Consider the following 11,142-nt stretch of genomic DNA (forward strand, 5'->3'; position numbering starts at 1 on the left):
ATATATATATATATACCATAAAACTTGCCATTTTAACCATTTTTGAGTGTACCATTCAGTTCAGTGACATTAATTATATTCACAATGTTATGCAACACCTTGCATTGGGCAAATCTGCTCTAAAAGACCTCTTTAAAAGGGTTAAAAAGCAAAAATGTCACTTTAAGGACTAAGGTGCCCCTGACCTAAGCCGTGGTGCTTTCAGTCGCCTCATATGCATGTGAAAGCTGGACAGTGAATCAGGAGGACCGAAGAATTGATGCGTTTGAATTGTGCTGGGGAAGAATACTGAATATTACCATGGATGCCAGAAAAATGAACAAATCTGTCTTGGAAGAAGTACAGCCAGAATGCTCACATACTTTGGACATGTTATCAAGAGGGATGAGTCCCTGGAGAAGGACATCATGCTTGGTAAAATAGAAAGTCAGCAAAAAAGAGGAAGACCCTCAGCAAGAAGGACTGACACAGTGGCTGCAACAGTGGGCTCAAACGTAACGATTGTGAGGACGGCGCAGGCCCGGGCAGTGTCTCCTTCTCTTGTACATAGGGTCGCTATGAGTCAGAATCAACTCGACGGCACCTGACAACAACAACAGCAACCATCGCCACTGTCTAGTTCCAGAACTTTTCATCACCCCGAAAGGGAAACCCCGTACCCATTAGCAGTCACTCCCTTTTCCCTGCTACCCCCAGCCCCTGGCAACCACCAATCTGCTCTCTGTGTCTATGAATCTGCCTGGTCTATATATCTCATGTAAATGGAATCACACAACATGTGATCTTTGGTGTCCGGCTTCTTTCACCCAGCATGTTTTTGAGGTTCATCCACGTTGAAGTATGTATCAGTGCTTTATTCCTTTTCAAGGCTGGGTAATATGCCATTGCACCCATATACCACATGGGATTTATCCACTCATCTGTTGATGAACACTTGGGTTGTTCCTACCTTTTGGCTCTTGTGAACAGTGCTGCTGTGAACACATGTGCGCAGGGGTCTGTGAGTCCCCTCACTGCACTCTTTTTTTTTCCCTAACTGCACTCTTGATTGCTGATAATACTGCTGCGGGCCTGTGCGTTCCACACACACGTGAGTCCACGTGGTCAGACCTTTAAGATTCATCCCAGAAATACTTATTGCGAGGCTTCTCAGTGCCAGGCACTGCCCCAGCACTGGGGAGACGGGACAGTGAGCACGCTTAACCCAGTTCTGCCCTCACGGAGCTGACCATGCAGTGACAGGAGAGAACCCATTAGGGATGCTTTGCTTTTTTTTTTTTTTTTTAAACTTTTTATCTGCCTTGAAATAATTATAGACTCACAGGAAGTTGCAAAAACAGTACAGAGAGGTCCCATGTACCCTTCTTCAGCCTCCTCCAATGGTGACATCTTATTACATAACTGAAGTCCATGATCAAAACCGGGAAACTGCCATGGGTGCGACCCTAGGCCCCTGATCTTCCTGAGAGCTGCCTGGCTGGGAGAGGAAGCTGCTGGAAGGAGGGCTTCCGGGCTCCCAGCCCCCTCCAGCCCCCAGCAAAAGCTCACTTGGCACTGGTTCTGGTGGTTCAGGGCAGAGTGGTAGGTGATATATGGGCATCCACAGCACCAAGACTTAGGACAGGGCCAGTGAGTGAGTACTAGAACATTATTCCAAAGGGTGGATTAGTGAGGGTCCCAGGCTAAGTCTTTTTCTCTCCACAGGAAACACTGCAGGAGCCCAGTGCCCCTCAGGTGGGAAGCCAGCAGCTGCATGCATTGCCGGGGCTGGCTTTCACGGAGGAAGGAGGCCTGAAGGACCAGGCACAGGCCACTGTCACCTGCCCAGAGCAGCACAGCCAGCTCCCCCCAAAGCCTGTGCCGGGCACTGGGGCTTCTCTGCCCGTGATGTCCCCTGACGGCTCCCCAAGCTGGGGGGCGGTGCCCTCTGCCTCAGAGAGGGCCAGCCAGGAACATCCGTCAGAGCCAGGGACCCGTGGTGGAAACAGCAGCTTCCAATCTGGCTTCCTAGTGGAACCACAAGGGAACGGCAGGCCTGGCACAGAGAAGGGTTTGGCTCCTGAGGGTCCTGGCCAGAAAGGGCCCCCACCCAGTAATGAGTCTGAAGGGAAGGAGCCGCACGGAGGAGCCCCCCAGGAGGAAGGAGAAGGCATTCCAGGTGCCCTGGGCCCTGATCCTGCTCGGAGATTGAGCCCTGTGTCTCAGGGCCCAGAGCCTGGGTCTGCCACCCAGGGCTGCCCCAGCCACGTGCAGACGCCCAGCAGGCCTGTTGTCATCGTTACAAACTGGAGCACAGACCCCACAGCACTACCACCGGGGGCTCTGAAGGTGGCCAGGCTGCACCGGCAGGCCCCCAACAGCAGCCACAGTGTGGCCCTGCCCTGCTCGTTGGTGGCAGTGGGAGTCCAGGGGGAGGCAGGGCCAGAAGACAAGCCCCCTGGCGATGCCCCAGGGCCTCCTGTGGCCGCCCGGGTTCCTGCTCAGGAGAACCAAGAGCCTACAGTAGTTGGTGGTGATTCTGGCCCTCTCGCCACAGAAGCGGGTCCAGGTGTAGATCTGAAACAGATGTTAAGCCCTGGTCAGGAGGAGCCGGTGGGCGTGTGTGCGCTGCTTTCCCCAAAGCCTCTGGGTGGGAAGGCAGCCGAGCCAGGTGGTGAGAGCCGGCTAGACCCTGAGCCCCCGGGGCACAGCCTGTCCCTCCGAGCCACTAGCCCACCAGAGCATAGGGAAGTGGTGGATGGCCCTTCCCAGGGGCCCGAGGCCCACACTGCTCTGGACCCTGCAGACCAGGCCGTCTGGGGGTGCTCCTCACCCATGGAACTGGACTTCCTGCCCGACAGCCAGATACAGGATGCTCTGGATGCCCCCGACTTCGAAGCCCCACCTGGGCAGGTAAGAGCTCCCCTGCGGTCCAGCTGGACTATCCCCAAGCAGGTACCAGACAGCCGCGAGCCCTCCCTGGAGGAAGTTGGGGGTGTGCAGGGTCCTGTTTTCACAGCAGATGCCTTCAGGGGTCTGAGTTGCAACTTGGGTGGGTAATGAGTAAGTGGTTTTCTGGAAGAGTCAGACCTGCCTCTGATGGACCTGCCCCATGGAAGGGCTGAAGAGTCAGGGGGCCGCGGAGCAGTTAGTCTGCTGGCCCAGGCAGTCACCCTCCCTCTCTGAGCCCCTGGGAGCTGCAGTTTTGTGCCGGCCCCTCCACCCTTCAGCGGCCCTCCCTGGCTGCAAGCCCTGGACCGAGAAGGGCGACCTGGTGAGCCCGTGACCCCCAACTGGGTCTGGGGAGGAATGTCACCCCCGAACTGACAAAGAGCCTTTGCTCATCTGTAGGGTCACTGAAGATTCTGATAGGACTCTATTAATGAATGAATGAAAAATAAATAGATGGATAAAAATAAATAACAAATAGCCTCGAAAACCCTATGGAACAAAGTTCTACTCTGCACACATGGGGCCACCAGGAGTTAGAATTGACTCGATGGCCGCTGGTTTGGTTTTATACATATGTATGTGTGTGTGATTTTCTTTTCCCACTGGAATTTGTAAGGGTTTTGCCTCCTTCCGGGACCTGCCCACCTGACAGGGCAGTAGAAAAGCTGCCCAGGTGTTGCCTTCTTCGGCTGCTGAGTCTGTGCCAGCTGTCCCTGATCACCTGTCAGGGCAGGTGGCTGCCTCATTTCAGGAAGTGGAGCAACCCTGGTGGTTGGCGCACCTGAGCCAGACTGAGTGCTTGGCAGTTGCCTTTGGGAGGCAGGCGGTAGGTACTCTTTCCACACACTGGGTGCGGCCAAGAGGCTGAAGGGGGTCAGGTACCTGCTGGAGGTGACACAGCTGTGAGCAGAGGAGGCTGGGCCTGCTTCCAGGTCGGCCTGATTCTGAAGCTGCGCCTCAGCCACCCTGCCCTGGAACTTGGAGCTTGTTTGCTTTTCATGTGTCAGCCTGTTTCTTTGGCCATCTCTGCTGAGACATTAAAAATCCAATCAGCACCTATTTATGGAGCACCTGCTCCGTGTCAGGAGAAAAATTAAACGTGGTCCCTGCCCCTGTGGTTAGCATGGGCCCCACCTGCCTGAGTCCAGTGTTTAAAGAACCCTTTTTCGTAGAGTGGAGTCCCTGGGTGGTGCAAAACGGTGAATGCGCTCAGCTGCTAACTGAAAAGTTGGAGATTCAAGTCCACCCAGAGGAGCCTTGGAAGAAAGGTTTGGCAGTCTACTTCCAAAAGCTCAGCCATTGAAAATCCTGTGGAGCACAGTTGTACTCTGACACACATAAGGTCGCCATGAGCAGGATGAACTCTACAGCACCTAGTTACCAGGTTTTCGTAGAACCACAGCTCCTGAGCACAGCACAACTGAAGCAATGGCCCGCTGTTCCAACCTGGGAGGGTCGCAAGGCTGGGCTGGACACAGAGAGGGTGCTTCCTGGCCATCTCCAGGGTCACTCTGACCATCCGCAGTGCTGACCTGTCAGTGGTTCCTCAGCCCCGGCCCTCGTGCCTGGCCTGGCCACCACACGGAAGGCACAGCGATTAACCTCTGCCAGCCAGCCTGCAGGTGCCCACCCATTTCACGATGTTGTCAGATGGTGTTGCTGAAAGCAAGTTCCCAGTGCAGTATGGTGTTAGAGTGTGGACGAGATGGCCCTTGATCTGGGAGAGGTAGACTCCAGGGGCTGGACACAGCCGAGATGTTATCCTGGGAGCCTCGCCCATTAAAAACTGCAAACCCTCCCTTGGAAAGAAGAGCCAAGTAAGCTGCTCCCCGCCCCTGGCCTCTTGGGCGGTGGCTGGGGAGAAGGTTGGGGAAGAAGTTGGAAGGTTTGGGATCAGCTTTGCCCAGGCAGCATCCAGCAAGTGAACCTGTGAGCCCTTCCAGACAGGCTGGCAGAGGCTTTGCGCTTTTGAGAACATCAAGAAATCAGGACCAGGTGGTCGGACCAGCTGGGGGAGGAACCAGCACTCAGGCCAGGCTGCCAGCACTTGGGTGTGCTTTGTTTTGACACTGGGCATTCCTGAGCAAGTCAGGGCGACCCAGCCACCCAGCAGGTTCCTGTGGGAAGGCAGAGCCACGCCCGGTAGCCCCGCATGTGGGCAAGGGTCCTTGGTTACAGAGCTCAGATTGAGAGAGCAGTGACAGCCGTTCTCCTGGTGACAAGGCATAGTGACCCTTGACCTCAGCAGCACACCCCCACATGGCATCAGGGAGGAACAGGACTGGGAGTTTGCACAGCAGTGACAGGAGCCGGTTTTCCCTCAGGGAAAGTTTGGTATCTTCTCACAGTGGCTCCCGTAGGGGGGCCGGCAGATGCAGCCTTCTGTACGCCTGGGCTTGGACGCCATTGTTGTTAGCTACCGTCAAGTTGGTCCCCGACTCATGGTAACCCCATGTTTTTACAGAGTAGAACTGCTTCATTGGGTTTTCTTGGCTACAGCAGGGCTTCTCCACCTTGACACTACTGATGTTTGGGGCCAGATCACTGTGGTGGGGGTGTCCCATGCACTGTAGGATATTTAGCAGCATCCCTGGCCTCGACCCACCAGATGCCAGTAATGCCCCTGTCCTCATCCCCCACCCCTGCAGTTGGGATAACCAAACATGTTTCCAGACATTACCAGGTGTCCTTGTGTTTTTGTTAGGTGCTGTTGAATCGGTTCTAACTCACTGCAACCCTAGGTATAACAGAACGAAATACTGCCGAGTCCTGTGCCATCCTCACAATCATTATGCTTGAGCCCATTGTTGCAGCCACTGTGTCAATCCATCTCGTCAAGGGTCTTCCTCTTTTTCACTGACCCTCTACCTTACCAAGCATGATCTCCTTCTCCAGGGACTCATCCTTCCTGATAACATGTCCAAAGTATGTGAGACGAAGTCTCGCCATCCTCACTTCTAAGGAGCATTCTGGTTGCACTGCTTCCAAGACAGATTTGTTCGTTCTTTTGGCAGTCCATGGTATATTCAGTATTCTTTGCCAGCACCATAATTCAAAGGCATCAGTTCTTTTTCGGTCTTCCTTATTCATTGTCCAGCTTTCGCATGCCTATGAGGCAGTTGAAAACACCATGGCTTGGGTCAGGCCCACCTAAGTCTTCCAGTTGACGTCTTTGCTTTTGAACACTTTGAAGATGTCTTTTGCAGCAGATTTTCCCAATGCAATGGGTCTTTGGATTCCTTGACTGCTGCTTTCCATAGGTGTTGATTGTGGATCCACGTAAAAGGAAATCCTTGACAACTTCAGTCTTTTCTCTGTTTATCATGATATTTCTTATTGGTCTGGTTGTGAGGAGTTTTGTTTTCTTTATGTTGATGTGTAATCCATACTGAAGGCTATGGTCTTTGATCTTCATCAGTAAGTACTTCAAGGCCTCTTCACTTTCAGCAAGCAAGGTTGTGTCATATGTATAACGCAGGTTGTTAATGAGATGCCCCGTTCTTCTTTGTATAGTCCAGCTTCTCAGATTATTTGTTTAGCATACAGATTGAATAAGTATGGTAAAAAGGATACAACCCTGAGGCGTATCTTTCCTGACTTTAAACTACGCAGTATTCCCTTGTTCTGTTCAAACGACTGCCTCTTGATCTATGTACAGGTTCCTCATGAGCACAATTAAGTGTTCTGGAATTCCCATTCTTCACGATGTTATCTATAATTTGTCATGATGCATACAGTCAAATGCCTTTGCATAGTCAATAAAACACAGGTAAACATCTTTCTGGTATCCTCTGCTTTCAGCCAGGATCCATCTGACATCAGCAACGATATCCCTCATTCCTTGTCCGCTTCTGAATCCAGCTTGAATTTCTGGCAGTTCTCTGTCAATGTTCTGCTGTAGCCACTTTTGAATGATTGTGTGTGATATTAATGATATTGTTTGATAATTTCCACATTTGGTTGGATCACCTTTCTTGGGAATAGGCATAAATATAGATCTCTTCCAGTCGGTTGGCCAGGTAGCTGTTTTCCAAATTTCTTGGCATAGACGAGTGAGCACTTCCAGTGCTGCCTCCGAACATATTTCCAGACGTTGCCAGGTGTCCCAGTGGGGGTCAAAATCACTCCCCTGTGAGAACCCTATGAGCTTTATTTAGGTATAATTTACATGCCATAAAATTCACCCATTTTAAGTGTACAGTTCAATAGTTTGTAATAAATTTATGGAATCATGTAACCATCACCACAATCCAATTATAGAACATTTCCATCACCCTAAAAAGATGCTTGCATAGTAGTCACTCCCCTTTCCCACCCCCAGCCCCTGACAGCCATTCATCTGCTTCCTGTCTGTAGGGATTTACCTGTTCTGGCCATTCCCTGTGCATGGAATCACATAGCACATGGTCTTCAGTGTCTGGCTTCTCTCCCTAAGCATAGTGTCTTCAAGATGCACCCACGTCATAGCATCAGTCAGCGATTCCTTTCTTTTCGCGGCTGAGTAACGTTCCATTGTGTGAATGTATCCCATTTCGTTCCTCCTTTCATCCATTGATGGCCATTTGAGCTGTTTCCACTTTTTGCCATTGTTCATAGGGCTCCTACACGGGCAGTTCTTGATGGCCTTTGCATCCAGGGACCCTTTGCACTGGTGGCTCAAGCCTCTCACCCCATCCTCCGATTGGGATGGACATCTTTAGAACAAGCCCCCTTTCCCAGACTTTGTTCTCTCCGGAAGAGGTAGACAGCCCTGCTGCCTATCCGCCACAGCTTCTGCCACTTAGAGGGACTTACGTCATCTCTGTGGTCGAGCTTGACATTTTCCACGAAAATTAAACCACAGTTGACATTTAGAAACTTAAACTTCACAGGGTTATTGGTTTTCTTCTCTATTAATTATGAATTTTCCCTTGCAAGATATTTGCAAAGTCTTTTCCTGATAACTATACACGCTGCCTGTCTGGCTGAGGTAGATGACCTCGCCCTTGACCATGCTGTGCCCACCACGCTGCAGCCAGAGACCCTGTGTGGGCTTCTCTGCACCTTTCTAGAGACTGTGGGGTGTGCGGGAAGCAGTGGCTTGTGTGGTCACCCCAGTGGTCAGGGACAGTGAGTGTACTGATGAGACCATCAGTGCCCACAGAAATGCCTGCCGGGAGATGCAGGACCACAGGGCAGAGTGACAGCATGGGCGGAGAGAGGGGCTGGGCAGATGTCAGGCAAGTGGGGGAAAGAGAGTAGCTTTGCTGGCCTGACTGGCTCCCCGCCAGGTGGCCCTCACCCACGTTTCCTTCTGCCCGGAGTCCTGGCCTCAGTGTTCAGGGCAGCCGAGCCAGGTGACCCTCCCCCTCCTCTGTGCTGGCCTTGCTTGGCCATGCCCTCCATGTGTGTGCTCTCTCTTTCCAGGCATCTCCCATGGGGAGCAAACCCAGCTCCTGCTGGCCTGGCACCAGCCCACCTGCCACTGGAGCCCCTGTCACCGTGGTCCAGCCAAGGTAGGCGGTGGGAGGCGGCCTGGGACCCTCGATGCAGCATGAGGCCGCCCTTCATCCCTGGGGTCACTGCCCTCCTAGCTCTTTAGACCCCATGGCCCCGCTGGACGTCTTCCTCACATCTGCCACGTGGGCTCCCATTCTACCGACAAGGGTGACAGAGCTGGTCTGGTATCCCCCTTGCTAGGCCTCAGTTCCCCAACCAAATAAAAGAGCTGGGCCCCATCTTCCAAACTATGTGTGTCCCTTGCCTCCCTCCCCCCAAATACAGTGATCCTTACCCAAGCTAACACCTTGCTCCATGGACTCCTGGGACCCCTGGGGTGGCACCCGCAGCTTTGTGTGTGTTTATAGGTACATGTGTGCATTTTCCTGGGGAGATAGGCCAGAGCTTTCTCTGAGTGCCCAAGAGGGCAAGAGGACCCAGGCAGGGCTACAAGCCATTGGCAGGACCACCTCCAGCCATCTGCAGCTCTGGTCTCTGCCCAGGTCTCCTCACCACCCCAACTCTGGCTCTGTGCTTGGGCAAGCCACGTCCTTTCCCTCCTGCAAGCCACAGGGTCTGTGGGAGCCCTCCAGTCCACTCCCTCCTCAGGATGTCTTTCCCCCATCCTGCTCCAGTCAGCGCCACCCCTCCCTTCCTCTCCTGTTACCTTTCACTTGAACCTCCCTCTTCACAGAGGCAGAGGCTCATCCATTATTCACGGACAAGATTCTGTCTGGGGAATGTGGAAGAGGGGCCCATGGCTGCAGCCCTCGGCTGCACTTGTCCCTCCTCCTCCTGCTCGTCGTGGTGTGGGGCAGCTGTGTTCACCTCCTTGCCCTTGAACAGGTTCTCAGTACCTGTGGTGCCACCTGTTGTCCCTCCCTCCCCACACACACACAACCTGCATGTGGACCAGAGGCAGTAAGTCAAAGTGCTCCCTCTGTTGTGAGCAGCGGGGAGGGAGTGGGAGATTTGTGTCTGAGTCTCTGATTCTTCCCTGAGCAGTGCCCACCCAGCACGGATGTCAGCTGGAGCCCCCAGGAAGAGTCCTGGAGTTGGGCTTGGTGGTCCAAGGCTGAGTAAGACACCCAGGAGGCTCAGGACCAGGGACAGCCAGCTGCCTCGGGGGATAAGGCAGTTTGAGCAGAACAGGGATTTCCGTGGTTATGGCCTGCAGGCTTTAGGGAGAGCTGTGCCCTGAGGGGAGGCCCTGGGGGTGCAAATGGCTAAGCACTCAACTGCTAGCCAAAAGGTTTGAATCTACCCAGAGGCACCTCAGAAGAAAGGCCTGGTGATCTGCTTCTGAAAAATCAGCCATTGGAAACCCTGTGGAGCACAGTTCTACACTGACACATGTGGGGTCACCATGAGTCAATTGACTCCACGGCAGCTGGTTTGGTGTTTTATTTTTTTGGTATGGGGTGGGGTTTCCACTCTCACAGTCCCTCCTCCCCTCACCCTGGGCAACGTGGGGATTAGGCCGCAGAGGTGGGAGCAGGGACCAGGGAAGAGGCTGTGGCCCAGGCGTGATCTGACAAGGGTGGCAGTGGTAGGGGAGCGACTGGATTCGGTGTACAAGTGGCTACGGTACTGCCAACTGTGTTGGCAATCAGGGCTCTGCCATAAACAGCAAGTGCAGAGTAGATAGCTAAAAAAAAACCAAACTAGCTACAAAGCCCTGTGAAAGCTCCTCAAACTGGCGTCGCATTCCAGCAGGGCAGTCCCAAGCCAGGCCAGGCCTCTCCTCCTTCCTTCCTCCCACAGGACCCACGACTTGGGGAACAAGGCCTTCGAGGCCCCCAGGCTGGAGGATGCAACAGACACCGTGTGTGGCCTCATCATGGAGCTCTCCAATCTCAAGTGAGGGCTGGTCTCAGGCGCGTGAGGGGCTTGGGGACCCCGGGATGGCCCCATGGGAGGGGGGACCCAGGGAGCAGTGAGAGACAGGCAGGAACCACCAAGGGGGCAGCAAGGGGCCTCCGGGAGCTTCTGCCACCCCTGCTCATTCCTCTCCCCACCCCTCTGCAGCATTGACCCATGTGTTGCCAAAACTCTGAGCTCTTAAGAGTAGTGTGAACGGTCAAACTTTGTAACAAGCTGATTCTGTGTATGCAGGCGCGCGTTTGCACGTGTGTGCCTGTATCTGCATGTGCACAAGTAGGTATATGAGTGAGGGTGTGTGCATCTGTGTATACATGTGTGAGTGTACCTGTGTGACCATGAGTGTGAATGAGTGTGCGTGTACCTGTGTGTGAGCGTCCACGTGTGTGCCTGTGCATGAGTGTATCTGCCGTCATTTGAGTGTGCACGTGAGGGAGTGTGTATGCAAGTGGGCTTATGAGTGTACACAAGTGTGTGCCTGTGAGGGGGTGAGTGTGCCTTCATGAGTGTGTGCAAGGGCGAGCGTGCGGGCTCCGCTCTGGTGCGTAGTGGTGATGCGCACCTCCCAGCTCGTGTGCCTGTTTCCCCCTAGCCGGCTGATCATGAGCACCCACCGGGACCTGGAAGCTTTCAAGCGCCTCAGCTACTGGAAGGCGAAGCCGGCAGGAAAGGCCCCTGTGCCCTATGCCCCTAAGGGAGCTGCGAATCTCCCTCGAGGGGAGCAGCCCTGGAGGGATGTGTAGGGCTGCTTCCACAACACTGTGTGCAGGCACATGTGCTTCCTTTGCAGATGGACAAGCCCAGGCTCTAAGAAGTTCCCTATGTTCATTCTAAACAGCTGAAAACAGTCTC

General features: G+C 53.7%; 1 protein-coding gene across 1 annotated transcript in view; it reads left to right on the plus strand.

Annotated features, from left to right (window-relative positions):
* Positions 1-11,136, plus strand: part of BRME1 (break repair meiotic recombinase recruitment factor 1) — a 19,989-nt gene extending 8,853 nt beyond the window's left edge. Inside the window, exons 5-8 of the mRNA XM_023724767.1 lie at positions 1,705-2,892; positions 8,338-8,426; positions 10,174-10,269; positions 10,883-11,136. Coding sequence (XP_023580535.1) covers positions 1,705-2,892; positions 8,338-8,426; positions 10,174-10,269; positions 10,883-11,033 — 1,524 coding nt within the window. The 3' untranslated portion in view covers positions 11,034-11,136. The remainder of the gene's footprint in view (positions 1-1,704; positions 2,893-8,337; positions 8,427-10,173; positions 10,270-10,882) is intronic.
* The last annotated feature ends 6 nt before the right edge of the window (positions 11,137-11,142 follow it).

Source organism: Trichechus manatus, unplaced genomic scaffold, assembly GCF_000243295.1.
Source record: "Trichechus manatus latirostris isolate Lorelei unplaced genomic scaffold, TriManLat1.0 scaffold00258, whole genome shotgun sequence".
NCBI lineage: Eukaryota > Metazoa > Chordata > Mammalia > Sirenia > Trichechidae > Trichechus > Trichechus manatus.